The 27,933-nt window shown below is 56.2% G+C and overlaps 3 protein-coding genes across 6 annotated transcripts in view; 1 reads left to right on the forward strand and 2 right to left on the reverse strand.

The window, feature by feature from the left end:
• Positions 1 to 123: 123 nt before the first annotated feature.
• On the reverse strand, positions 124 to 6,486 carry LRP10 (LDL receptor related protein 10). The gene is made up of 7 exons (XM_019948575.3): positions 5,671 to 6,486; positions 5,239 to 5,283; positions 4,602 to 4,737; positions 2,994 to 3,184; positions 1,833 to 2,850; positions 1,354 to 1,483; positions 124 to 1,242 (listed from the first exon to the last, which is right to left on the reverse strand). Exons 1-7 carry the CDS (start codon positions 5,699 to 5,701, stop codon positions 655 to 657), a joined length of 2,139 nt encoding a protein of 712 aa, XP_019804134.1. The 5' UTR covers positions 5,702 to 6,486; the 3' UTR covers positions 124 to 654.
• Positions 6,487 to 17,145: 10,659 nt separating this feature from the next.
• Positions 17,146 to 27,392, reverse strand: MMP14 (matrix metallopeptidase 14). Of its 2 annotated transcripts, none has more exons than XM_073799534.1 (10): positions 27,027 to 27,392; positions 22,924 to 23,072; positions 22,546 to 22,668; positions 21,886 to 22,193; positions 21,172 to 21,337; positions 20,710 to 20,866; positions 20,407 to 20,545; positions 20,126 to 20,276; positions 19,532 to 19,647; positions 17,146 to 19,159 (listed from the first exon to the last, which is right to left on the reverse strand). In XM_073799534.1, exons 1-10 carry the CDS (start codon positions 27,129 to 27,131, stop codon positions 18,825 to 18,827), a joined length of 1,749 nt encoding a protein of 582 aa, XP_073655635.1. In that variant the 5' UTR covers positions 27,132 to 27,392; the 3' UTR covers positions 17,146 to 18,824. The 2 variants fall into 2 exon arrangements, with proteins under 2 accessions (XP_073655635.1, XP_033707252.1); XM_033851361.2 differs by having other exon boundaries at positions 20,710 to 20,870; positions 21,176 to 21,337; positions 27,027 to 27,391.
• Positions 19,144 to 27,933, forward strand: part of SLC7A7 (solute carrier family 7 member 7) — a 53,162-nt gene continuing 44,372 nt past the window's right edge. For 2 of the 3 annotated variants that reach the window (XM_033851359.2, XM_019948533.3), the window contains exon 1: positions 22,193 to 22,453. In XM_033851359.2, the coding sequence (XP_033707250.2) occupies positions 22,331 to 22,453 (123 nt within the window). In that variant the 5' untranslated portion in view covers positions 22,193 to 22,330. Of the gene's footprint in view, positions 19,277 to 21,406; positions 21,641 to 22,192; positions 22,454 to 27,933 lie in introns of those variants that run through there. The other variant, XM_073799488.1, reaches the window with a different exon arrangement.

Raw genomic sequence — 27,933 nt, forward strand, 5'->3', positions numbered from 1 at the left:
AGGAAAAGGCCAGGAGGTGGAGGGCAGAGCAAAGGGCTTCATAGGGAGGAGTAAGGTGAGGGGAGCATAAGCTGAGATGGGCAGAGAGGCGGGGCTCATGCTCACAGCTCATTTACAAAAATCTTAAATTTCTGATTCCTTTATTTTCAACCTTGGCTTCCTGGACAATGACCTGGCTATGGAACAAAAGCATTTGCTGTGCTCTTTTTATGAGCTAGGCCTTGTGGGAGGGATCACCATTGGCAAAACCCCAGGGCCTGCCCAAATCCTCCCCTTGGGGGCTGGAAGTCTCCAGCCAGTTGGCATTCTGGTGCTTAAGGCCACTTTTGGGTGGGTTTGGCAAGGATGGAGTGTCCAGGCCTATGACCCTTTAAGAACTTTACTTTTTAAAAACAGCCACCCAAATGGTGGTGGTGTGGGGAGAAGGTAGTGGAGGACTGTGGTCTCTGGCCATGCGCAGAGAGGGGGCCCTGTGTGAGCCCTCTCCCTGCCTGAGGGACACCTAACTTTATAGCAGCTACATGGGATCCATGGGAGGCCCATCAGGTGCCCTCACACTGAGGGACAGGGAGGGAAGCAGTGGAAGGGAAGCTGAGCTGCCCTCTACAGGGTTGCTGTCACTGTGAATAGAGCACCCAGGGGAGCCAGGTCACCTCACGCCAGCAGTGGCTCATCTTCTGCTTCGACCACCCAGACCCCGGGCTCAGCCAGTGGCACCAGCAGCACATCGTCCTCATCCTCTGGGGACAGGACTGTTGTGTGGGGTCCAGGTGGGGCCCGGGTTGGTCCTGGGGGCCGCAGGCTGGGCAGGAGGCGGCCTCGCAGGGCCTGTACCACTCCAGACAGCAGTGATGGCTCCAGGGGCGCCGCAGGCAGTGGCCCTGGGGCCTCGGGGACAGTGGGGAAGGCTGGAGACGTGCTGGCAGGTGGCAGTGGAGCCTTTACAGGCAGTGGGGGTGCCTGTTCCCCATCCTGCCCACCCACCGCCCCGCCCTCACGGGCTGGACCTGTGCTGCCGTCTAAGGTCTCAGGGGGAGCAGCAGAAGGTGTGACCTGGGATCTGGTCTCAGAGGTCCGGGCTGGGGGACTGGTTCGCGGAAGCAGGCCCCAGCGGCGGAGACGGCGCACCAGGCGGCGCATAGAGCGGCCCCGCTGGCGGCGGCGGGTGGCTGAGGCGCCCCCTGGAGTCATGTCCTGGCGCAAGATCTGTAGCAGAGAACGCAGGTTGCCCAGCACGGAGTTCTGCAAGGAGAGGATGAAGACACCAGAGTCAGAGGGGGTGGGGACGGCCAGAAGCCTGAAAGAAGGAAGGGCTGGGAGTGGGAGGTGGTCCGGCTGCGGAGGGTGACTTACGTCATTTGGGTTCTCTGTAGGGAAGTCCTCTACAGGTGGGATGGCGCCCTGGGCAATGAGCTGCCCATAGGAGGGAGGCGCCTGCTGTTGCACAATCTCGGCCTCTGTCCGGGAGAGGGGGGCGAAGATGCTGGAAGGGACGAGGACGGCTCGGTCACGGGTGCTGCTCACCAGAGCCGCCTGCCCCAGCCTGGACAGGCCTCTTTCTTCTGCACCCAAGCCAGGGCACCCGGAGCTAGGCCACGGCTTTCCAAAGTCATCTGACATCCCCCTCCTTCCTTGAGATGGCTTTCAAGATCTAGACCGGTCCCCCTCTCGGAGAAGCACGCCTGCCAAGCTAGACAACCCTAGGAGCCAACCCAGAAGCTGGTCACCAGAACCCGTCCCCAACGTGGGCGCCCTCTGGACTTCTGTGGCTGCACAGGCCCTGTCCCGCCCTCAGTCCCCACGCCTCTACTGCCAGCTGCATTCCCACTGACCTGTACTCCTGGGTACGAATGGCATAGAGCTTGCAGGTGCAGCCCAGGGCAATGACCAGCAGCAAGCCACACACGAGGCTGCCGATGACCGCGGCGGTAATGACCTTGCGGGGCAGGGCATAGGAGCAGTCCCACTCGTCGCTGCCGTCAGCGCAGTCTGGCTGCCCGTCGCACACCCACGTCTCATACACGCACTTCTCGTCCCGGCACCGGAAGTTGCCAGGCTGGCAGTGCCGACAGCGTCTCTCGTCTGCTCCATCAGCACAGAAGGTCTGGTAGTTGCAGCGGTCAGCAGGCAGGTAGCAGGCTGTGGCACCGGGGGTGCCAGCGGCCCCACAGGGGTAGTGTCCAGGTGGGCAGCTGGGGCAGTTCTCCTCGTCCGTGCCGTCGGCGCAGTCCCATGAGCCGTCGCAGCGCTGTGCCTCGCTGTAGCAGCGCTCGCCTAGGCCCTCGCTAGCCCCCAAGCCAGAGCCTAAGCCGCAGGGTCGGTCCCAAGGCAAGCAGTAGCCCCGCACGTGGTAGGTGGCATTGAAGCCCCGACCGCTGCTCCAGGCGACTGTGTGGTAGTCCACTGTGGCCTGGCCGGACAGTGTCTCCACGGTGACAGCCTTGCCATTGCTGAAGTGGGTGAGGCTGCGCAGCAGCCGGAGGGTCTCGGGGGGCCCAGCGCCATCATACACGTGCACTGCATCTCCATAGCTCAGGTCCAGGGCCGTAAAGCGCACCGCCAGGCGCCGGCCATCATGGGGGTCCAACAGCCAGAGGCAGGACTGGGGGTGGGAGACTGAGGCCAGGTGTGAGTATCCGAGGGAGGAGAAGACCCCATAGAAGTCTTCCAAGGTGTGATTGCAGGGTGGGGTGGGGACAGGGCCCGGGGTCAGGTTGGGGAAGGGGTCTGAACTGCAACCTGCCTCGTCAGATCCATCGCCACAGGCATCGACCCCGTCACAGCGCTGGACCAAGGGCACACAGCGGTGGTTCAGGCACTGGAACTCTTCCTGCAGGCACATCAGCCAATCTGCAGAGGCACCATGGAGAGGGGCTGTGAGGCACTGGAGCTGCCAGGATCCTCCCCTCCTCCCTCAGGCTTCCACTGCCTGTTCTAGTGGCACTACACTAGACACTACTAGGCACTACTACAGACAGCCCTGTCCAGCCCACCTTGGCTGTAGGAGAGCAGGAAGCCCTGGCCCATGGGTGCTCTGGCCCCAGCATAGCTGTAGGTGATGGTGACGTTGCCTCCAGGAAGCTGCAGAGGGCTGGCAGGTGCCTCGCACAGGGAGATCTGTGGCTGGATGGGGGAGCGCAGGATTAAGCGCTCTGAGCCACAGGCCAGACGCAGTTTTTGGAACCTACAGGGGTGAAGGAGAGCAGGACGTAAGATATTCTTTTTTTTTTTTTTTTGCGGTACGCGGGCCTCCCACTGCCGTGGCCTCTCCCGCCGCGGAGCACAGGCTCCGGACGCGCAGGCTCAGCGGCCATGGCTTACGGGCCCAGCCGCTCCACGGCATGTGGGATCTTCACAGACCGGGGCACGAACCCGTGTCCCCTGCATCGGCAGGCGGACTCTCAACCACTGCGCCACCAGGGAAGCCCCCGTAAGATATTCTTGACCACTGCTGGCTTCTTCCTCCCCCAGTGTTGTCAGGCCTGTTCTACTCCAAGAAGCAGGAACACCTGCTTATCCACAATCCAAATAGCCAAATGAAAATGGAGTTAGCCAAATTCCTTTGTGATCAAGGCAAGAGCCCTAACAGAGGCCTATGGCACCATGAGACCATGAGTACATCCTAGAGCCTTCTGGAAAAACTGCCTTGTGTTCTGGACTGAGTTAGAACAGATTCATTGCTTTCCTGTTGTTGCAGCACTGTCACCTGAGTCTGGTGCTAGCAGTAACCGGCAATTACCATATAGCTTAATTAACCAGAACTCACCATCCCCTCCCAGTGCCCAGTGGTGAGACCTGAGATCACCATGGCATTCTGATCTCTCTGCCCCAACAACCTCTGCCCAGATTGCCCTCTCCCTTCACCTACCCTTTTCCGGGTAAATCCATGGGAAGTGAGCTGTGGGAAGCAAATAGCTAGGTACTCAACATGGGCCCCAACCCCACGGCCCACGGTTGGAGGAGCCCAGGGAGACCTGGACTGTTTAAAAGATCTGGGGAGGGACTTCGCTGGTGATCCAGTGAGTTAGACTCTGCGCTCCCAATGCAGGGGGCGTGGGTTCAATCCCTGGTCGGGGAACTAGATCCCCTATTCCACAACGAAGAAGCCCGCGTGCCGCAACTAAGAGTCTGTGTGCCGCAACTAAAGATCCCTCATGCCCCAACGAAGATCCCACGTGCCGCAACTAAGACCCAGTGCAGCCAAAATAAAATAAATAAATATTTTTTTAAAAAAAAGGTCTGGGGAGGCTGAGGAAGGTTCTAAGCTGATGAAGGAATAGATTTGAATCCCAGGCAAGGATGTGCAATGGATTGAAGGACTCCTCCAAGCAGCCATATCAGAGAGAAAGGACTGTTTCTAGAGGAAAGGACTGTTTCTGTTGTCCTTCAGAGATGACAAGACCCAAGCTAGATGTCCACTCCAGGCAGTTCCAATTCACCATGGAGCAAGCCAGGCTTTTAGGGAAGACTAGGCCAAGTCTAATTCTACTCTTCCCCCTGTTGACAGGGATGGAAGTTCCATGGAGAAGATCCCTGAAGTCTTTTCCATGGTAGAGGAGGAGGGGTGGGGGAAAGGAATAGGGTCTTGCTCTGCTTCTCACCTGACCGTTACCGTCTGCTCCTTGCTGCCCAGGATGAGCCAGGTACAGTTGGCAGGGGAGCTGCGGCTGTCCCGGCCCACGGGCCTCTGTAAGGTGCCCTGCACTTCCAAGAGCACTGCCGGGGGGTCCTCACAGGCTGGAGAGAGAGAGGAAGGTAGGGACATCGGTTGAGAGCCTCTTACCATGCCACGCCTCCTCCAAGGGCCTGGGTTCTTCAAGAAGGAGCACAGAAACTCCCCTGCCCCAGCGACACACACTCTAGAGGCACAGTCTTCAGCAGGCCCCTGTCTCTCCACACTCATCATAGTTCCACCTTAACTATCAACACCACAAACAATATGAGGTCTGCTTTGTGCCAGCCACTGGGCCAGGAGGAACCGGGAAATACTGTTTCTATCCTCAGGAAGACTACATTTTGGCTAGGCCGATCAAGGATGGATATTTGGGGAAAAAATACATAACTACCAGCTGAGGGCTTATGCTAGGTCTCAGTTTCTCCATCTGTAAAATAAAGGGTGGATGAGCTCCACTCTAAAACTATGGTAGGTACTAGAGGAATTCAAGGAAGAGAGAGTTTTTCTCTTGGGTCCTGCCTCATTACCAAGCCCATGGGACCCCAGGGGCATCCTCTACTCACCAGGATTTGGGAAAATGATCCTGTCTGGGTGGGCCACAGCGTCTCCTAGAGGAAGAGCGAGAAAGGGCAAGAGTCACGCTCCGGAGTTTTCTTCACCGAGCGAGTCACGTAGGAAAGGGAGCCATCTGCGGCTTCCGGGTAGTTTACAGGAAGGGGTGGTGGAGCAAAGGAAGGCAGCGGTGTGTGACCTCGGAGGAAGGTCCGGCAGCACGGCCTGTGGAGTGGGTACGGTGATCTACGGAAGCCAGAGGGAGGCTGCGGGCTGAGGAGAGCGGCTAGAGAGTTCGCGGGGATTGGGGCAGGCAGTGCCGGGCACGGGCAGGCAGGGTAAGGTGAGGGGCCACGTAGGAGGAAGGGAGCTAGAGCCCCTGGGCCCGGTGACAGCCCTGGGAGCGGGTTGCCGGGCGAGTAGTCTCGTTTTCGGTTTCTTACCCAGGAGGAGGAGAAGGATGGCCGGCAGCATCGTGAGCCGTCCGCAGGTGCAAGAAAAGTCCCGGAGCTTCGGTGGTCTACCCAGTGGGGAGGCGGCGCCGCTCCGGGCGTCCTGGCCTCCCAGTGTCGCCTCCCTGAGGGGCCTCCATGGCCCGGGCTCCTCGACCGGTGCTCTGGAGGCCAGGGCTGGGGGCGGGTGGGGGGCGGAGGCGGCCCGAGCGCAGGGGCGGTGCCTCTCGCCAACTTCGGAGTTGTTTTCCCCGGCTGCCGCCTCGCTCTCTCCCGAGGCCGGCCCCCGAACCCCCGGAAATCGGCTGAAAGACCGGCGCTGGGGCGCGCCCTCGCCTAGAGCCGGCCCGCAGGCCGCAAGCGCCCCGGTCCAGGCCTGGCCGCCACCTGCTGGGGCTTGAGGCCACTTCCTCTTTGGGCCAAACTTTACCGACTGTCAGCCCCCAGGGCCGGCCCGGGCGCTGCTCAACTTCTCCAGCGCGTCCAGCCCGCGGAACGCGGCAGGGGAGCGGGGAAGGAGGACGGGCGGCTCGGCACAACGCCCAGTCCCTCGCTCAGTCTGTACCCCCGCCAGCCCAGGGGTTGGAGGAGCCCGGGCGGAGGAGGGGGCGGGTGACGAGCCTGGCCCCACCCCTGCCAATCAACGCACTCTCCGCCCACCCGACCGTCTTAACGCCTTTCCGGTCGTGCAGAGTCTTGTCACTTGGGCTTTGAAGGCGCTCAGCTTCCACTTTTAACTCTGCTTTGTTTAGTCCTTTCCGTGTAACGTTAGTTACAGGACACGTCTGTCAAAGGGCAACTGCTTATTCCGTAACTGTCATGTCTTTCCTTTGAATCCTTAAGCTCTCAGTACTATTCTTGTCCCAGTGTCTGGGATGCGGTAGCACTTTTCTTGATGAGCCTCTATTATAGCAATTACCACACGGTGTTGTAACTATTTGTTTACTCTTTCCCGCCCCTGCCCCTCCCCTGCTGTGGAAACTGAAACTTCCTGTAGGCTGGGGCCTAGACTATTTACCTTTGTACCCACAAGGCTTCTCTCCTGCTGAGACACTGTAATTCAATAAAGGAATAAATGTGCCTTCCCTTCTTGCTGGCCTTGTGACGTTGAGAAAATTGTTTAACCTCTCTGTGCTTCTCAATTGTAAAATGGGGTTAATAATGTACAATTCCCTCTTAAGGTTATTGTCAACATTTAGGGAGATAATACAAGTTGAGCATCTAGGGAGTGTTTCATACATGCTAGCAATTATTATTATTAGTCACAAGAGATATTTCTAATTTATGTGGGCTTGGATTGCATGTTTCTTGTGGCACTTATAGGTTATAATAGTAAACAATAACAATAGCAAATAGTTTTTGAGCTTTTTTTCACATTTCAGGCACAGATCTAAGCACTTTTCAAGTGTTTTCTCTTTTAATCCTCTCCACAATCTTGTGAAGTGGTTATTACTGTTACTCCCATGTTACAGGTAAGGAAACTCTGGTACAGAGGGGTTTAGTATTGCCCAAGGTCATGGATCTGGTAAATGCTGAAACAAGGGTTTGAAACTAGGCGATCTGGCTTTGGACAGAGTGTACATTCAGAACCTTACTACTCTCGCCTCTTTACAAATGGTACAAACAGTTTTCTGTTCATGACATTTGTTGTTGACATCAGTTTTGATGTGTTCAAAACTGAGACCTCAGCAGGGCCTGAAGCCATAGACTTGGCCATAAAAAGTCCTTCTGCCACTTGGATCTTGGTCCCATGCCAAGGGAACTTGGTTCCTTGGTCTCTCTCTGTTCCCTACTATAGCCCTTGGGATTAATGAGGGGTGAAATAGAACCCTAAATGTGGGAGAAGGATGTTGAATAAAGGGAAGCAGGGCAGAGAGGTTGGGGAAATTAAAAATACTTAAGTCCTGAAAGCGATCATGGAAGTTTTAGTTGAGTGCAGGCTGTGTTCTCTATGCTGGGTACTTAGCAGATGCCTGGAACTTGTAAGAGTTCACTTTAACTTCAAGGAGCTTACAGAATAGTTGGGAAGAGAGGTCAGATATATAAATTTAAAAAGTCAGCCATGGGGAGTACTTGGGAGTGGGCTTGTGGGGAGTTTAGAAATGAATTTAGAAATAAAACTGGAAAAGTGGTGGCGAGACGGGAAGAGTTGTAAGGGGCAGGAGGAGGAGGAAGAGCCCATGGTCTGGAATGCTGAATAAACTAAGATTTGAAAAAAAAAAAAAAATCAAGATCTATGTTGGGGACTTCCCTGGTGGTGCAGTGGTTAAGAATCCATCTCCCAATGCGGGGGACACGCGTTCGAGCCCTGGTCCGGGAAGATCCCACATGCCGCGGAGCAACTAAGCCCATGTGCCACAACTACTGAGCCCACGTGCCACAACTACTGAAGCCCATGAGCCTAGAGCCCGTGCTGTGCAACAAGAGAAGCCACCGCAATGAGAAGCCCGTGCACTGCAACAAAGAGTAGCTCCCGCTCGCCTCAACTAGAGAAAGCCCACGCACAGCAATGAAGACCCAACGCAGGCAAATAAAAGAGTGAATTTGAGCCAAAAGAAAATAGGAAGAAGTGAAAGAGAACCTATAATTAGTTTAAGCTTTAATTCGTTTAGTGATTTTAAGTGTCCAAGCCCATATATATCACACTGTAGACCAAGTCCATTTAGAAATGGGTCTGTGGAGATGTTCTTGGAACTCTGAGAAATTGTGAAAAGTAGTGGAAGTACTGGAAGATGGGCAGATATTTGGTTTTCAAAATGCCAGTATCTTTTTTTTTTTTAATATTTATTTATTTATTTATTTTTGGCTGCGTTGGGTCTCCGTTGTGGCGAGCGGGGGCTACTGTTCGTTGCGGTGCACAGGCTTCTCATTGCGGTGGCTTCTCTTGTGGAGCACGGGCTCTAGGTGCACGGGCTTCAGCAGTTGTGGCGCATGGGCTCAGTAGTTGTGGCTCACGGGCTTCAGAATGCAGGCTCAGTAGTTGTGGTTCACAGGCTTAGTTGCTCCGTGGCACGTGGGATCTTCCCGGACCAAGGCTCGAACCCATGTCCCCTGCATTGGCAGGCGGATTCTTAACCACTGCACCACCAGGGTAGTCCCACCAGTATCTAACTTTGATAGAGTACTCACCATATGTTTGGCACTCTTCTCAGCACTGCACATATATCATCTCATTTAATCCTCACCGCACCTCCAGGAAGTAGGTGTTATTTTTGTCCTCATTTTATAATTGAGGAAACTGAGTCACAGGTTAGATAACTTGCTCAAGATCAAACTACTAGCATGTGCCGCAGCCAAGGTGCTCTGGTCTGAATGTTTGTGTCCCTTCCGCCACCCCCAATTCATCTCTTGATTTCCTAACCTCCAAAGATGATAGTATTAGGAAGTGGGCCTTTGGGAGATGCTTCGGTCATGAGGTGGAGCCCTCAGAATGGGACTAGTAAAAAAGGCTCTAGAGAGATCCCTAGCCCTTTCCACCATGTGAGGACATAGAAAACACTGGCTGTGAACCGGGAAGAGGGCCCTCGCCAGAAGGTGACTATGCTGGCACCTTGATCTTGGGCTTCCCAGCCTCCAGAACTGTGAGCAATAAATTTCCCTTGTTTATAAGCTACCCAATTGGTTGTATTTTGTTATAGTGGTCTGAATGGACTAAGATGGAAACTTGGTACTGAGAAGTTGGGGTGCTGTTGTCACAAATACATAAGAAAGTGAAAGCAGCTTTAGAACCGGGTGATGGGCAGAGGCTGGAAGACTGGAGGTGCATGCTAGAGAAAGCCTACATTGCTGTGAATGGACTGTTAAGGGTGGTTCTTATGAGGGCTCAGAAGAAGAGAGCTACAGAGAGAGACTCAATCTCTCAAGAGAATACCTAAGTGAACAGATGTTGGTGGAAATATGGATGGTAAAGATTATTCTGATGAGGTCTCAGAAGGAGATGAAGAAGACACTGTTGGAAACTGGAGGAAAGGCGATCTTTGTTATAAAGGGGCAAAGAACTTGGTTGAATTGTGTTCATGTCCTAGTGTTCCGTGGAAGGGAGAACTTGTGAGGAATGAAATTGGATATTTGGCTGAGGAAATTTCTAAGCAAAGTGTTGAAGAAGCAGCCTGGTTTCTCTCGGATGCTTGTAGTAAAAGATAAAAATGATTCAAAGGTGGAATTGTTCATCAAAAAGGACACAGAACTTAAAAATTTGGAAAATTCTTATCACTATCTAACATAATATATTTTACTCACTTATCATGTTTATTCCCTTCACCACACACAAGAATATAAGTTCCATAGGGGCAAGGATCTATTCTTTTACTGGTGAATCCCCAGTGCCAAAGGCAATGTCTGGCATAAAGTAGTCAATAAATAAATATTTGTTGAATGAATGAATGAATGAATCAGTGACTGCCGATCATAGGCATCACGTGGCATCACGTGGATTATGTCTTTTAATCCACTCAACTACCCTTTGAATTATTGGCCCTTTTTTTTTTATTAGCCCATTTTAAAGATGAGGAAATTGAAGCTCTGGGAGGATACACAGCTTGCTGAAGGGCACCCTACCAATAAGTCATAAAGACTGGATCCAAATCCAGATTGTGTAACTCCAGAGTCCTTGTCCTAACCACTGTGTGGTACTGCTTCTCTGGGAAGCTACATTTTAAAAGACTGACAAAATGATTTAATCCAGAGGAGGGTGATAGGAATAGTGAGGGGTCTCTAAGCTGCTCCGTATGAAAGCTGTTTATGGAAGAAGAAAGGCTTTTCACCTAAAAAAAAGCTTAACTGTAGTGAGCGTTTGTATATATGAAAACTAGATCCAAATATTTGAAGAGCTGTAGCGTGGAACAAGAATTTGTTTATTCTGTACAGTCTGAAGGGCAGAAACTGGAATTAACGGAACAAATAAAGATAGTCCCTGCTCAGGGTAGAGGAGCTGAAGGCACAGTTAGGGTTGATGCAGAGGGATACCAGCCCTGGGCTTTCAGGGCTCCTTGAAAACCCTGTGACTTGTGGATTGTAGGATGGCAGAAAGTCCGGGAAGACAAGAGCAAAGGAGCTTCTCAAAGCAAGCTGTGTTAGATGCTAATACAAGGCCAAAGAAAGTGAAAGCACCCCCTGGGGTGGGAAGAAAGGGGTCACGAGGGCCTTTTAGGGAGAAGTTTCAGTAAATGCCTGGTTGGGATGCAGACATAGAGGTTGGGTTAAAAAGAAATGACTGGGGAAGGAATACAGACAGCTTTTGGAAAACCTTGGCTTGAGAGAAAAGGGGAAAATGAGAAAAATCTTTCAAGACTGCAGCAGAATCCAGGAGAGCTTTTCAAGATGGGGAAACCTGTGTGTTTGAAGGGAATGGGGATTGAAGACTCTACCATATGTTGATGGGAGTAAGTTTCCTTGTGCTTTGGAAAGAATGAGATGCCGGGTCAGGGACACCCCTTGGAGGTTTGAGAACCACCTCAATCATGTCCATTTTGGGGGCCTCGGGTGTATAAAAAATTAAATACTAAGACTGTTTTCAAAATATTTGGTGTATTTTATTTATTTTAAAAAATATTTATCTGTTTATTTTGGCTGCACCAGGTCTTAGCTGTGGTATGCAGGCTCATAGTTGCGGTACTGCGACACGCACGCGGGATTCCCTGACCAGGGATCCAACCTGGGCCCCCTGCATTGGGAGTGCAGACCAACCTGGGCCCCCTGCATTGGGAGTGCAGAGTCTTACTCACTGGACCACCAGGGAAGTCCCAATTTGGTGTATTTTTTAAAAATTAATTAATTAACTTATTTATCTTTCTATTTTTGGCTGCGTTGGGTCTTCGTTGCTGCGCACGGGCTTTCTCTAGTTGCGGCAAGTGGGGGGGGGCTACTCTTCTCGTTGCGGTGCATGGGCTTCTCACTGCAGTGGCTTCTCTTGTTGCGGAGCACAGGCTCTCTCAGTGCGCAGGTTCAGTAGTTGTGGCGCACAGGCTTAGTTGCTCCACGTCATATGGGACCTTCCTGGACCAGGGTTCGAACCCGTGTCCCCTGCATTGGCAGGAGAGTTCTTAACCACTGCGTCACCAGGGAAGTCCACCAACTTGGTGTATTTTAAGTGTTTATATTTAACAAATGAAAACTTTTAGCATAAATAGGCAATAATATAGTGATAATCACAAAACACCTATAGGTATTTTTATGAACTACAAAATTTAAGAATTTTATAAATGTAAGACTGGGATTAAAGGAGTCTCCCAGCCCCAGGGTGCAGATGACTTTAGGAGGATGAGTCCATGTAAGAGGCCCCCCAGGAGGCTTGGGCATGACCTACAAAGGCCTCAGAGAAGTGGCACAGAAATGTCCCATTCTTAGATACAGGAGTCGCAGAGGCCCGCTTGCCTTGGCCAGAGGGAGCTCTGTTCTAGCATTCTGAGGTCCAGGAGTGCAGACCCACCTGGACAAGCCCAGGGGACAGGCATCCTGGAGGGATCAGTGTCTGAGGCGTCCACCGGAGGGCAGTGTGGTAACTCGGAGGACAGGACTCCAGTGCCCCCTTTACTTCCTTCCGCAGACCCTCTGTCCTGCACCCCTTCCACTCCCTCTTCCTTCCTGGAGTTATTCGAGGACTGTTCACCAACCCCCAGCACAGGCACAGACGACGGAAACTGACTTTTCCCTCTCTGCAGCTGGAAGACTAAGGCTTGTCATCCTGTCGCGCCCATAGTCCCACCCCTTTAAGTACAGGTGTCCTGGGTTGAAGCATGGAAAGTGGAAAGGGGGAAGGGACAGGCCGGTGGTGTCCTTGGCCCTGAGCGTTGCTGGCTTTGCCCCCACCTTTCGGTTCTCCGGGCTTGGCTTGCAGTGCCAACACTGAGCACGAGGGGGCGCTACCACCCTGCAAACCCTCCCCAGCGGTCTCTGCTGCAGAAGAGGCTGCGCCCAGACAGAGAGGATGGGGTGGGCGTTGCTCTGGGCCCCTTCTCCAGCTTTCCTCCACCCAGAACTTATGTGCAGTTTTGTGCAGGCACGGGGTGGGGGTGGGGGACCTCTGGAGCACAGACCAGTAGAGTGGAGGAGGACTCTGGGGACACCTGGCATGGAGCTTAGAGGAGTGAAGGGAGAGAGACCTTCCTGCTGGGTGCTCCAGGGTCCAGGTGCACGCTGTCCTGGGAGTGCAGCCTGGAGGATTGGTATTTCCGGAAGAGGTAGGCCAACACAACCCAATACCAACCATTCCCTGATTAAGGGCAGGCTCTGGGATAGGGCTGGCACATAAGGAGGGGGTCTGTAGGGACAAAGCCATTGTTCTGGAGTTGCGAACCTCTTCCCTTGATATATTTTCTTTCTTTTTTGAACCTTTTAAAGATTGATATGAAGTATACAGTAAAATTCAAAAAAAGTACTAAACTTAAATGTACAGCTCAGTGATTTTTTTAAACCTATAAATTTACTATGTACACCCATGCTTATTACACGTGTATAGAATACTTCTGTATTCACAACTACAGCTGTTAACGTATGTATATCACAGCTCTCACTGGCAATTCAAGTCAGTAAACATTTATTAAGGGGCTCCTGTGTGCCTAGCACCATCCGACTCTTTTGTAAGGAAGTGAGGACAGAACGTTCGGCTGGTGGCTGTGATGGGGTCAGTGGTATTATGAATCATAGTCATTCTTCGACAGAACTATACCACCCGTGCCTTGGAGGGCAACGGCTGCCTGTGTGATCTACCTGCAGTGCCCATATTTTTGGAATCCAAAATGGGAGCAATTGTCTGCTGTGTCTGTACATACAAACTCATGGAACCTCAGGAAGATATCATCGGATCCAGGATGTTGGGTGAGGGCAGCCTCGCTCCTAGCACAGAGCCAGGCACAGAGTGGCCAAGGAGAGCGTTTTTGGGAATTGATCTTGCTCTCTGGCCTGGTGCTACATGTCTCTGGAAGCTGGGCGAAGGGTGAAGTCTTTGACCATAGGCTGGATCAAAATGAGCTGGAGCCTGTCACATGCGTGTGAATCCGCTGGGCCCTTCGGAGGCACCCATCTTTCCCCCGCTTTGTGGTCAGCCTGGCCTTGCTCCACCCAGACCCCATCCTGCCTCAAATCGGGGAAGTGCCCCTAGCGGGAAATCAAGTGAGTGGGCAGGATGTGACCCATGGTGAGGCAGCTTCCAGACATGGCCCAGTCCCTGAGTCAATGAGCTGCTTCAGGCTCTCTGAGGAAGTGCTTCTTCCAGGTCACTACAATGTGGACACCTCTCCTTTCCCCTCTACTGCCCCTCCCTATCCAGGTGTGGGTCTTTGGGTGCAGGAAACTGGCCTCCTCCTCCTCTAAGCCACGAAGGCCCATTGGAGGAATAAGGGACCCTGCGGAGACCTGGTCTCAGCCTGGAGGCAGGGAAAGCTGCTCCCTTGGGGTGTGGTGACGGCCCTGGCCTGGGGTGCCCGATCGATCCTGTCGTGCAACCCGGGCTCCAGGCCTGCTGAGGGACAGAGGAGGACAGAGGGGGCTGGGCCTGGCTGGGGAAGGCTGGCTGGAAGGCACCCAGCCGCGGCCCTGGGCCAGGGTGGAAAGTATGTGTGTGAGCTCATTTGGAAGGTGGCTTCTGGCCAGTCAGGCCTGCCTCCTTTCCAGGCCTTGGCTGCCCAGCCCCCTCGAAGAAGGCTGCCTCTGGGTCTCCCCAGTCTCCCAACACTGTCTGAGTGAGGAAGGCAGAGACCCTCAGGCTAGGTGACTGTTGGGAGTTGCTCTCCTAAAGGAGGTGAATTCAGATTTGGGGCGGTGGGTTGGATGGGGCTACAGGGACTTCAGAACAATGGAGCAACCTCACCTGGGGTTCCCCGGGGCCTTAAGGAATGGGAACTGCCCTGAAAGCCTCCCCCTCCTGCCAGGCCCCTGCCTCAGACGTTCACCACCCGAATCCCTCCCCCAGCTGCTGCCTTTGTCCCATTCACTTCCTCTGGCTTCTGAGTCCTATGCCTCCTCCATCCCCTCAGAATACCTGTTCCTGCCCCCAAGAAGGAAGGTGACTCCTGGCCTGGCCAAGAGGACTCCTGAGGAAGAGCCCTTCTCCCCTGTGCTACCGCTCCTGCGACACAGCACAGCAGGCAAGCACACACATGCTGACAGATTCCGCAGAACACACACTGCCATGCAGACACCCAGCTACATGGAGTCCACAATGGAAGAGACACTCAAGAGACATGGTCAGAATCTGCCTGTACAGGAAAAAAAGTCAGACAGACCTGGGTTTTAATTTTGGACTACTGAGCTGTGAGCTTGAGCAAGTCTTATCTGGGCCTCAGTTTCTGCATCTGTAAAATGGGGCAATGTTTGTGCTTTCCCACCACCTCCCCTTAGCTGGAAAGGGAAGTGGGAATACAGAGGGTAAACAAAGGACTGGGAAGGCTGTCAGATTGTGGGGAGTGGGGCCCGGGAGAAGGACAGGGAAGGACCAACAGAGCTGGCCAGACTGTACGTGGGGGTCCCTCCGCTCAGTCCCCTCTCCTCTAGAGAGTCCAGCTCCTCTTAGATCTTCCCCTCCCTTCCCATCCCGTGGACCCAGCACCTGGCTGGCAGCCTTGCAGGCATGGGCCCAGCTGGTGGCAGGAGCCCCGAGAAGGGAGTCGATGTCAAGGGCGTCCCTGGATCCCCCAAATGTGTGGGGTGCAGCGATGGGCAGAGTATAGTCCAATTTCCTGAGAGCCCGCTTCTCTGGGTTCTGCCCAAACCTCCTTGCAGATTCCCCTTGGCTCCCTCCTGGCTGCTCTAACTCACATGTGCTGCTTTCGAATAAAGGAACTTGGAACCATAGAAACTGGGTCAGGCCCAATGGACAAAGCAGGGTAGGGCCAGTGAAAGCAATATTTGCAGGTCTCCCGGGGCCTTCTGCTCTCCCCTCACCCAGCCTGACCTGGTGGTTCACTCAGCTGGGGCCCGGTGGGGTCCCCGGGGCAGCCTCACTGGGCTGGATCCCTCAGACCCAAGGCATGTCAGAAGCACGGGACCTTGCAGCCTTCACCCTGCAATTCTCCCAGCTTGTGAAACCTCTTCCACCTCTTCCCCCTTTGTCTCTGGTCCTCCATTCCCATCTCTCTCCCTTGGCTTCAGAGAGAATCTTGTGATTCCAGAATCAGGGCCAAACAATTTCCTCGTGATGGGGAAACCACACTCCAGACGCCAGAGCCCTAGGCTCCCTCTCCTCTTCCCTCTGGCAGTCCCCCCTCCCCACGCTCTTCCACTGGCTCCAGCTGTGTTTTGCAGAACTCCCACTGGATAACATCTGTAATTGCCTCCAGATGTGGGCCACAAAAACACAAAAGGGCCATGAGCTCATCTCTGAGCTCCTTGCCACACGCTCGGGCCCTACCACCCCCAGATGCCCCTGACTTCTCAGGGTCCCCATCCCCTCCGGTGAGGGTGGCGGGGAGGTGGTGTCCAACTCCAGTGAGACACACAGGCCCTGCCAAACAGCTGTTGGGCAGGAGAGGCGCAGGAGGCCAGGCATAAGGTCAGGGTTCCTGGCTGGCAGGAAGGGGGGGTACCCCTTCTGCCAAAGCAATCACACCAGCCAGCCCTGACTAGCAGCTGCATCAAACGCCTGGCTTAGGCGGGGCCAGGCCTCTTGGAGGCAGGCCGTGGAGGGGGCCTGGGCTGGAGCCGGGAGGGAGCGAGGGCCGGGCTGAGGCAGGAAGGGAAGGAGGGGAGAAAGAGGGCTGCTCCCTTCAGCTGAGCTGACTCAGCAACTGAGCGATTGCTCCCTCCAGGCTGGTTTGGAGGAAGGGTGGGTCGACAGCCTGGGAACCCTGTCTGGGGCAGCAGTTTCTAAGGAAAGAGGAAACAAAGCCCTGTCATTCTGCCCTTCCAACCCGACCATCCTGCCTCTCCTGGGCAACTGGGGTGAGATCCCTGTTTTGCCAGAGATAGGCTGCTCCTAACTGGCCACGGGGCAACCTCTTTCTTTCCCCTCTGTTCCTTCTGCCCCTGCAGTGGAGCCCCAGGCCTGGGAGAGGCTGAGATCCTGAGGGCTGGGGAGAAGGGCCTGTCCCCCGCTTCCCGCCCAAGCCCGAGGCTGACTGTGGTGGGGGAATCCCCCAGCAGCTGCGCGAGGCCTGAGCAAACGGAGGGTCTGCGGCTGGATCACACGACAGGGTAACGCAATTTAGGAAGATCAATTTAGGAAGATTTTCCGAGTGGCTTCCCCTTGGCCACTTCCTCTTGCTTTGCAGTCCTGGGCCTCAAAGGTAGCCTCGTAGGCCAGGCTGGGAGAGGGGAGCTGGCTGAGCTCTGCGGACAACTCGCCGGCCCCCGTGGAGTATGCCCTCCTCCCCATCTCTGGGCCCTGGATCCTTTTCGCCCACCGAGAATAAACATATTCCGTTATGTATGAAAAATACCAAAACCCCGCCTCACGGAAAACACCGCACGGCCCTCCTGCTTCCCATTCCCCTCACAGCCACATCCCAGGCACACAAACTGCAGCCACACGAGGAACGTGAAACACTGTTTATTCTTTGTGGAAAGGTTGAACAAGGTCGAAAATGTCCTTAGAGGGCACTGACCCAGCCCCGCCCTGCAGGTTCCTGGGGTCGGACGCCTCTGCCCTACCCCCACCCCTCCCCATGCCCCTTGTTAACAAAAAGGAACGATTTGATGGGAATTCATATATAATAATTATAATAAAAATATACATTAAACAAAACAAAAAACCCAAACAAGACAACTTCAGCCGGACTGCCAGCACCGTTCACCGCGCTCCTCCCACCCCTGACATCCCTCTCCGCTCACTGCCCCCACGTGGTCTCTCACTCTCCCAGGTCTCCGGGTACCAGGACCACCTTCGGCGGCCCAAGGAGACCTCAAATGGGTGGGCCGGGTGGGGAGGGGAGGGCAGGACACCTGTAGGAAGGGCTGAGGGGGGGGGTCGTCGGGAAGCGAGGGGCTAACCTGACAAAACGCCCAGGCGCCCGCCCCTTCCCGGAGGCTGGCGGAGGCAGGCTGATCCTCGGCTCCCTAGCTAGGTGGCTGCTCTCATCAAGGTCCCGGGTCGCCAGTCCCCCATGCGTGCCCTCTCTGCTCCTCTCTCTGGCTCCCCGCCTTCCCCTCCGTGCGGTCTGATTGAAGCCAGGGCACCAAACGGGAGCAGGTGTGCCTTTCTCGGGCCCTTCCTGAGAGCTCCAATAAAACGTGCCCTCCCCCGGCTACCACAGCCCGCCCTGTGGCGTCCCTGCCGGCCTGGCCTGCCCGGCCCCTCGCCATCCACTCCTGCTGCAACTCCCTGGTTTGCCTTTTGGTCCTGTCCTGTCCTCTCTGACTGCTCTGCCCCTGGGTCCCTACCCCAGCTGCCTGCATTTGAGTGAGGTTCTTTCTCTGTGGGCCCCAGGCTCACCCCCAGGACTCCTGGGGCCCACCCCGGTAGCTGCACCCCCTGGTCTCAGCTCTTCCAACCTTGACATCCCCATCCGAGGCTAACGTTTGGGAGGGTAGGGCTGTCAAGGGTTTCTGCAGCCCCAGGTTAGTCCTTAATGGCTCAGGCTCCTTCTGTGGAAGTTCTCGGGGGCAGGTGGGGCAGAGGCGGATCTTGGTGGAGAGGACTGACCCTCTCTGAGCTTTCCTCCCAAGGTCTTAGGGTAGCTGAGTGGCCCTCACCCCTTCACTCTCTCAGGGTCTCCCCCTCACAAGAAGATTAGATTTCTTTCAACCAGAAAGAGTGGTGGGAGGCTGCCAATTGGGTACCCCCGGGGGCTCGCGGGGCTAGCGTGCCCAGAGACCCCTGAGGTCAGAGTTCAGAGGTTAAAGGTATGTCAGGGAATGGAAAAGGAGCAGATGACCCCATTTGACCTTTACCAGCGAGGTCTGAGGGTCCTGCCTTCAAGTGCAGAGCCCGGACATTCAGATGGGGCTGAACACACACCAAGCCACGGGGGCCCCTGAGGGGCAGGGGCTGGGAGGCCGGCCCCTGCTCAGCCTCCGGGGGACCCATCTAGGGAAGAAGCAATGCCAGCGCGGAGGGGGGGAGAGGCCAGTCATGGGACAGAGAAGAAGGGACGTGGGGGGGGGCTGGGGAGGGGGCTCGGGACCGGCGGGAGCAGCCCACCCACCACCACCTGCTGCCACTGGCCTTCAGAGGCAAAGTCCTCGTGGGAGGAGTGGGCGGGCGGCAGTGGGGGTCAGACCTTGTCCAGCAGGGAGCGCTGGCAATAGAGCAGTCGCTTGGGGGTCCCGTGGCGTCGGAAGAAGAAGACGGCGAGGCCCACCGCCAGCACCAGGAGCAGCAGCAGCACAGGCAGCACCACGGCGGCCGCGCTCACTGCTCCGCTGCCTTCCTCGTCCACCTCGATGATGATCACCTCCGTCTCCTCCTCAGTCCCCTCATCCGGCCGGCCCCCCGACGACGGGCAGCCCATCCAGTCCCGCAGGGCTGACTTGGGGTAGCCAGGCTCGACCTTCAGCTTCTGGTTGTTGAATTTCCAGTATTTGTTCCCCTTGTAGAAGTACGTGAAGACTGCAGGGGTCAGCAAGAAGGCGGCATTGCAGATGAGAGGTGCGGGCAGCGTCCGGAGAAGAGGCAAAGGGAGAAGAAGAGCGGGAGAGAATCCAGTCAGCGTGCGCGCCAGCTGAGGTAATCGCTTCGCTTTTCTGAGCATCCGTTTTCTCAGCTGTCAAACCAGGTAACTCTAGCACCAGGTTGAGACAGTGGTGGGGATTAAGGGGTCCGAAGCGTGGAAAGCACTTACTCAGTGCCTGGCACATGGCAGGGGCTCCCCTGTCCTCCTCATCATTATTTTCAACCCGATCCTCTCCGTCTTTCCTCCTGCTCTCTCTTAACTCCCTCTTCCGGTCCTCCCCTCACAGACACCTCCTGTGCCCCTCTCACCTTCATCGCTGCCCATGAATGACCCTCTGGGAGACTCAGGGATTCCTTCCCAGACCTTGATGTTTTTGGGGTACTCGCTGTCCACTGCCCTGAGCTCCTCATTGAAACGGTAGTACCTGGGGGAGAGGCAGGGAAGGGAAGTGGTTGGACACTGGGCATGTCCTCCGAGGGGAGTGGGACCCGGGACTGAATTCGCCGGTGAGCAAAGGGTGTTTGTGGATGGGGGCGGGGGGACAGGGGTTTTGAGTAATGAGGGCCTGCAGCTGAAAGCGGTGGAAGGTGGGGGTGGGAGGGAGGGCCCAGGCTGCAAGGAGCCACCAGCGGCCCTTAATGACAGTGCCTGGCAGCTGGAGCGGTGGCACAGGGCTGGGGGCAGGAGGCATCAAATGAGCAGGTCTGAAACGGTGACCCGGTCATACCCCACTCACTCAGCACCCACTGGAGGCTGCCCGTTGCTAGGCAACAGCACAGGCTCAGCCAGCTTCTTCTCCAGGGAAACATTTCAGGGGGAAAGTAGGTCTTCCTCCAGGATTGAGGGAACCTGGTGGTGGTGTCTGAGGAGGGAGGCCTGGGGCCCAGGGATTGAGGCCTTACTTGTTTCCCCGAAAGAAATAGGTCTTTCCGTTGGGCATCCAGAAGAGAGCAGCGTCGATCTTGTCGGTAGGCAGTCCTCGACCCAGTTCCTTAATGTGCTTGGGGTAGCCAGGCTCCAGGGAAGCTTCGTCAAACACCCAGTGCTTGTCTCCTGGGGAGGAGAGGGGAAGGCAGGATCTGATTCCACCTGGGCTCTACGGTCTTTGGAGGAGTCAGGTGGAATGTGCTCCTCCAGGGAGACCCTCCCCACACCCAAAGACTAAGGCAGAATGTCCGGTTACCTTTGAAGAAGACAAACTTGCCATCCTTCCTCTCGTAGGCAGTATTGATGGATGCGGGCAGGCCCCGCCAGAATTGGCCGATGGGCATGGGGTATCCATCCATCACCTGGTTTTTCCTCACCCGCCAGAACCAGCGCTCCTGGGAGGCAGTTCATTACATCTTTAGCTTTGTCCTCCAGCTCAGTCCCCAGAGCTCTCCCACTGCCTCAGTTTCAGGATTTAGTCCTCCTGCTGCTGTTTCCACCCAGCCTCCCGGTCATGGAGCCCTTTTGTCCCCCACACCAACCCACTTCTCCCTCTCACCTTGAAGACAAACATCTCCCCTCGGAGCATGGCCACGGTGTCAAAGTTCCCATCACAGATGTTGGGCCCATAGGTGGGGTTTTTGGGCTTATCAGGGACAGAGGGCCTGGAGGTGGTCCTGGGTTGAGGGGGCATCTTGGTGGGGAACCCTGACTCGCTCCCTGGGGCAGAGAACAGGAGGGGCACTTCAGACTTGGTGGCAGAGTAGGAGGAAAGGACAGACATATGGGCAGATAACACCTTTGGAGAGGTGTGGCTGGGCCTTTGCGGGAGGCTGAAGCAATCAGCTGGGCAAGGACAGAAAAGGTGGGGTCTTTTAAAAGTGGGAGCGGATGGAGGCAGGGTCAGGTGGGGGGGCCGGCGGGAGACTGTAGGGCATGAGGGAGGGGAAAATGCACAGGCCAGGGAGAACAGGAGAGGATAAGGGGCAGAGAGGAAGGAGCAGATGTGGGCGTAGATTACTTGCCATAAAGTTGCTGGATGCCCCGGCGGTCATCATCGGGCAGCACGAAGTTCTCTGTGTCCATCCACTGGTAAAAGGGTGCCATGATGGCCGAGGGGTCATTGGAATGCTCAAGCCCCAGGGCGTGGCCCAGCTCGTGCACAGCCACCAGAAAGATGTCATTTCCTGGAGGGATGGGGATGGTTATGATGGCAGCCTGGGTCTCTTCCCTCAGACTCCCTGCTTCCCCATCAGAATCTTCAGGTTCACAACGAAGCCCGCCTGCCAAATTTTCCACCCAAAGTGACCAGATCCTGAGTTCCAGCCTCATAGCTGGCAGAAGAGGCAAAATCCAGCCAGCAACTCTTCTGGGTAGAGGCGAGAGACTGTTCTGGGGCCGGATCCAAATCCCAGCAAGGATCGGGAAGCTGAGGTCCTATCGGGGCCTCAGTTTCTACCAGGAGCCAGACATGACATTTGCCTGGAAAAGTGAGTGATGCAGATGCTTTGAAGTCTTTGACTGGGAAGTCAGTTATTGGGCGAGAGAAGGGACCAGATGTAAATAGCTCAAAACAGGATTCCTGCTTTCATTGGAAGTCAGACCGGGAGATGTTTGTGGTCCCCCAGAGCCCTGAGATTTGGGGGTCTGAGGCTTGGGGAGGAAGCTGGAGAACCCCCATACAAATGACTCTTGACTCTTCCAGGGATAAGAGTCCCCGGGCTACCTCGCTCACCATTCAGATCCTCATTCCGGACAGTCCAGGGCTCGGCAGAGTCAAAGTGGGTGTCCCCTCCGATGTTGGGGCCTGGGAAGTAGGCATGGGCCAGGAAGCCACCCTCGCCATCGAAAGGCGTGCTGTCGCCGTGGAAACCCTCAGCAAAGAAGATCATGATGTCGGCCTGCTTCTCGTGGCCCTCACGGATGTAGGCGTAGGGTACCTCTCGGAAGTGCAGCGGCGTGGCACTCTCCCACACACGAAACGCCTTGCGGATGGCCTCGAACGTGGCATACTCCCCCACCTTGGGGGTGTAGTTCTGGATGCTGAGGTCCAGCCACGTGGGGAGAGGATGGGAGTGCGTTAGGACAACAAGGGGCAGAACTCCTTTCCTGTACTCTCCCAGGTCTGACTGAGCCGTCCAGCCACCTTTGTCTGACCCAGCTCTTCCCGCCGCCTCACGATGCCTCTGTCCCAAGAACTGAGGGCTTTCTGGCCCTGGGATATACCTTCTACCGGCTGCACCCGTCTCCAGGATGAGAGCCATTTTCCTCCCTACCCCCGAGGATGCTTCTCAGGAACAGGGGTGAGTAGGGAAGGGAGCCTCAGGGTCTCTAAGCACCACTGATAGGGAAGGGTGACCTGATGTGAGAAAGGCCACTTGCCTGTTGGACTCACCAGAAAGTGATCTCGTTATGCTGCCATTTGAGGCCCTGGATGGCATAGCGCTTCCTTCGAACATTGGCCTTGATCTCAGCCCCAAACTTGTCTGGAACGCCACAGCGGGGGCGCCTCATGGCCCTGGGGTGTGAGGATTGTGGTCAGGAGAGCGTATGAAAGAGAAAGGTCTTCAGAGGAGAGGGGGAATGTCCGGCCCCAGGGTCAGTGTGGGGAAGAGACAAGGTCATGAGGTCTGGAAGAACAGGAGAGGGTCGGGATCAGCTTGTGGGGATGAGGTGTGGGGGTGGAATCAGGCATTCAGGTGGCAGCCTCTCTGGTACTCAGTGTTGTGTCGGTGGGTGCTGGGCAGAACTCCTGCCAGGGTCTAGCACTTACTTCATGGTGTCTGCATCAGCCTTGCCTGTCACTCGCAGACCGTAGAACCTCTGCATGGCAGCGATGGCAGCTGAGAGTGACTGAGGCGAGCGCTGTGTGTGGGTACGCAGGTCCCCAGGGGGCAGGTAGCCATACTGCTGCAGCCAGGCCTGTAGGGAAAGGGATGTGGCTTGGAGCATCCCCACCTGGCCCGAGGGGAGCCTCTGTTTCCTCACGGCACCTGGAATGCACCCTTGGCTTGGTGTGGAAAGGGCAGTGAGCTCCCAGCCTGGCTCTGGCAATGGGTCTGGAGGAACTCCCAGGCTGGACCCAAACTCTGGCCCGGGTCCTAGTATGGCTGATCCTCTTGGAGGGGTGGGGAACCACAGCGCTGGGCTTTGGCTGTAACTCTTTTGATGGGAGCCCTGGTGGTTTAGTTGAGTTCTAGGACGTCTTCTCAGAGCTGAGATTCCTTCTAGTGCTTTTCTCCTCTGTGTCGGTGTTCTTGTAAATACAGCATGTCCCACCTGAGGCTGGGGTGTGCCCATGGTGGATGGAGAGGGGAGAGGCTGAGGGGCTCCGCTTTGGGGCCTGGCATGAGGCTTTCCTGGGACAGGCATGCTGTGCCTCCAGGGTATACACAGCTGAGATCTTTTCAGAAAGGAGAGCAGAAAAAGAGCTAGGGCTCCGGCTGGCTGCTGATAGGGGAAGCTGGGGCGTTTGGAGGTGGTGCGGATGTGATCCAGTCACAGAGTCAGGATCCTGCCACTGTCGCCATCCAAGCAGCATCTGACCTAGGGCTTGGGACCTAAAGACCCATTTAAGGTTCTCAGTAGAGGGAGTGGGAGATTGGGATGGTGGTCAGGATTAGGGTTAGTACTTTACTTAGTATTTTGGTGACTGTAGTTTATTTTAGGTATGATGTGAAATTGTTCATGATATAAAGGCTGGCATATTGCCTTAAAGTAAAGTTAGGTTTTTGGTGTTTGATTGAAAGGTACCCACATTGCAAAGCCCTGTTGAGGGAAAAGTCAGCCTTTATTGTAAGAAAAATGGAGTCTTTTCCTAAAGCCTGAAAAGTAAAATGAGCCAAGTTTTATATGGAACATGAACATGCTCAGATCCTCCTATGGGGAGATGCTACTCGGACGGCTCTGGTCCCTGCTCCAGCTTTGCCTTCTTAAGGAGTCCAGAGGAGGCTGCAGGTTGCCTAGGGCGGGAGCTTGGAGTGCAGAGTGGCGCTGCATCCCTTACTCCGGGTCATTAGGATGGCTCTCCACGTGGCCCTTCACCTCGAGGCCCAGGCCTTGACGGTGGTGCAGTGCTCTTGCACTGGGGCTGGGGGTGATTCAGGAGCAGCTGACTGGGGACCTGAGCCGGCAGGGGCAAGAATTGCAACATGGTTCTGGGAAGTGATCCCCTACGGCTGATGATGGGAGTTAGGGCCCGAGATGTAAACAACACAGCCTTTCCCCAGCCAACAGGCCTGGCCAGAAAAACCCTAGCACCACCCGCTCTGAGAGCCCCTCCTCAGGGGAAGAAGGCAGGGAGCGAAGTTTAACCTCCGTTATACCAGAGGGGAGCAGAGCAGGAGGCTCGTTTGGGGCTGCTCTCCTGGGAGCTCTAAACTTGCCCTGACCTGCGCTAACTGATGCCACAGCTAGTGCCTGCAGGAGGCCTGCTGTGGCCTGTGCCCAAGTATGCAGGAATCTCCCTTTGCCCCTGGCCTCACCTGTAGGGTAGTCACATCCCGGGTTTATGACCTGTGGTGGGGGAGCAGCTGCTTCAGCTTTGGGAAAGGATGGGAGCAGCGCACTGCTGGAGCTGGAAGACTGAGGTCAGGCCCCCTCAACCCTCAGGGGGCAAAGCTCCTAGGGCAGGATGACAGGAGGGAGGGTGGCAGAGAGATAGGGAGAATGCACATCTGGGAGCTCTGGGATACATCCCTCTTCCTGATGAGTCTTCCAAGAAGGTGGATAGGTCTAAATATTCACGCCCACAATCCCCACCCCATATGCAGTAGAGAAGGTGGAGACTTAGTCGAGAAAGGGACTTCTCTGGAGTCAAGAGAGCCACAAGTCCTGGAAAGGAAGTGCCCCCATTCCTCTCCTCCTCCCAGGCCTAGGCTCCGAGCAAAGCAAGAACCACAGAGGAGACTATGAGGTCGGAACCACAGAAGAGAGGACTCTTGTGTCTGCGGCTGAGTGGGAGAAGGGCCAAGTGCCAGACTGGCCAAGGAGAGGAGAGGGCTGTCCCGGAGCTGGTGCAGGACCCTGGAGGTGGTGGGAGGAGGCCGGCTGTTTGAGGCCTGGGCCACCCCAGCTCTCCCTCCAGATTTGCCTGGAGAGGGAGCAACTCTGCAGGGTCAGAGAACTGAGTCGGCTGGCTTTGTCCTGAAAACTGAGTGGTGCAAGGTATTCCTCTAGGGGAAAGTCAAGGACAAGGAACCCCTCCCACTCCTAGGCCCACTTCACCGGCCTAGGAGTCCTGGAGGGGGTTGGGGTGAATCTCTGGCTCTTCTGCAGGCCCTGGATCGCAGCCTCTGGGCCTGCTCCTCCCTCCCTCTGCCTCCCACCCCTCCATGGTCCAGAAGCAAATGATGGTTCTGGCACTGGGACTGCCCATGACCCGCTTAAAACAGAGCCAGGGCTGCCGCCCCTCCCCAAGGGGACCTAGTGGGGCAGGGGAGGGAAGGAAGGCAGGGCAGGCGAAGTTGGCAGCGGGAAGCCCCCAGATGCCCGGGCTCCTTTTGTTAGGCGCTCTCCCCTTCGGGCCTCTGATGAAGACTCCAGGCCAGGAAAGAGGATGCCTCCTCCTCCCTCCTGGACCCTGTCAGGCTTAGCCCCTGGGCAGATTTTTCACTCTCCGTGGTCACCTCCATGCCTAGGGCCACACTATTCCTGTCAGTCTCAGGACAGAGAGAGTGTGTTCTTTCTGGAGATGTTTCCTCCCGGGGTGGGACCAGGGCCGGGACCAGGAGGGAGGAAGCCAAGTCCTGATCCCTTCCCCCTGCTCAGGGGCCCTTCCCGGCCCCTCCCGACCGCACCCAGGCCCTGGCCGAGCTGAGTGGGTTGGGATGGCCCAAAATAAGAAGCTGATCAAATCCGTCTCCCACCTTCACCCCAAAATAAAAGAGAGAGAGAGGAAAAACTTCCTCAGACAACTCCCACGCGGCTTCCTCCCGAGCCCGGTGGGCCAGCGTCGGGGAATGGGTGGGGGGCAACCGAGTCAGTCAAGACCTGCGCGGGAGCCCAGGGCCAGGCCCTCACCCCGCTCCCCGTACGACGCCCCCAGTCTCCCTGCAATTAACACAGAAAAGCAATTAACAAAAAGAGCCTAAAGGCGCCGAAGGGGGAGCAGGGAGCGGAGGCGGCAGCCCGGCCGAGGCCCCGGCTCACAAGGAGACCTTTGTGTGTCCGGAAACGCGGGCCAGGGAGGCAGCGCCGCGACCCTCGACGCCAGGGCTCCGGGCCGGGACACAGAGGGTCCTCTCGGAAAGGCGGGGGATGGGGTGGGGGTCGGGCCCGCTCCGCCGGCCACCCCCGACCGCACCTGGCAGCCGACGCGTCCGAGGAGGGCCGGGAGCGCCAGCGAGGCGGCTGCCGCAGCGTGGGGGGCCCGGGCCAAGGGGCGCCGTCCCCGGAGCCCTCCCGGCCGGCAGAGCGCCGGCGAGCGCGGGCGGGAGAGCGCCTGCGAACTGTAAAGTCGAAGAAACAACAAACTCTCGCACATGACAAGAAACCAGGACAGCGCGGGGTCTGAGCGGAGTCCAAATATTTATCAGGCTCCTGACCGGTTCCAGAGCTGAGCTCAGAGCCCAGGGGAACAGGGGAGGGGTGGGGAGTGGGCCCCGGCAGGAAAGTTCTTCCAAGGAAAGGAATGGGAAAGAAAGTCGGCGGCGCGCGCGCGCGCGTTGGGGGGTTGGTAGTTGGAGGAAGCAAAAGTTGGATCGACTTGGAAGTTTGGAGATGAGGAGGGAAAGGAAAGGAAGGGGGACCCTGCAGGCCGGAGCAGCGGAGACGCCGAAAGCCCTCCTCTCCGAATGGGGGTTGTCCCCTCGGAGACCCCCGGGCTCGCCTCCCCGGCGGGCGCGACTCCGGGCAGGGCCGGAGGAGCTCACTTACTTCGGGGCTGAAGCTGCTTTGGGCAGAGCTGAGGGAGGCGAGCGCGGAGGCGAGCGCGAGCAGGGGGAGCAGCAGACTGCGGGCGGGTCGTGGGGCGAGAGACATGGTCCGCGACCGTCCGGGCAGCCGGGCCGTGCGGGCTCCGCGTAGGGGCCCAAGCCCTGGGGTCGCACCGCCACTCCCTCGGGGCGCCTTTTGTCTTCCGTAGGCACTGAATTTGGATTCCTAGAGCGCTGTCCGCCTGGAGATGAGGGGATTGTTCTTGAAAGCGCCTGTTTGCTCGTCCCCGCTTTCCCGTTTTTTGATCTTTCTTCTGCTTAGTCTGCGAACTGGATGGCGAGCCCTCTCTCGCTCTCTCCTCTGGTCCCTCCCTTCTCCCACAGGCTCCCTCCGCCCCCGCCCCAATGCCCTCCTTTCCCGGTGCGGACGTGGTTGTTTCAGTCTGAATCCAATTACAGCCAAGAGCAGGGTAAAAAAAAAAAAACCTAAGTTGCCTTTCTGTGGTGGAGGCTGCCATCTGCAGGGGTTGAGGCCACAGCCGAGAGCGGGGGGCTTGGGGGAACTCAAGGGACGGGATGTGGGAGACTTTCTCCTTCTAAGCATATTTTGGGTGGCTTGATTCCTCTGCTTCCACCGTTCGTCTCACCTCTGTGGGAAGCACTGGGAAGCTCAGAGCCTGGGATGGTGGGGGCATCTTCCGTGTCCGCGAGACCCGGTGTGCGGGGTCATCTGCTAGGGCCTGTGGCTCAACCGTATTGAAAATTGTGTCCCTTATTCTTGTCAGCCACCTCTGTCCCTACCCTAACAAAAAATAATAAAAAAAAGCAACAATAACGAAACCTAACTACCCACTGACAAATCCCACCACCACACTGGATCTGGGGGTCCTGTCCCTGGAGAAAGACGA

The sequence above is a fragment of the Tursiops truncatus genome, chromosome 2 (genome assembly GCF_011762595.2).
Source record: "Tursiops truncatus isolate mTurTru1 chromosome 2, mTurTru1.mat.Y, whole genome shotgun sequence".
NCBI classification, from domain to species: Eukaryota; Metazoa; Chordata; class Mammalia; order Artiodactyla; family Delphinidae; genus Tursiops; species Tursiops truncatus.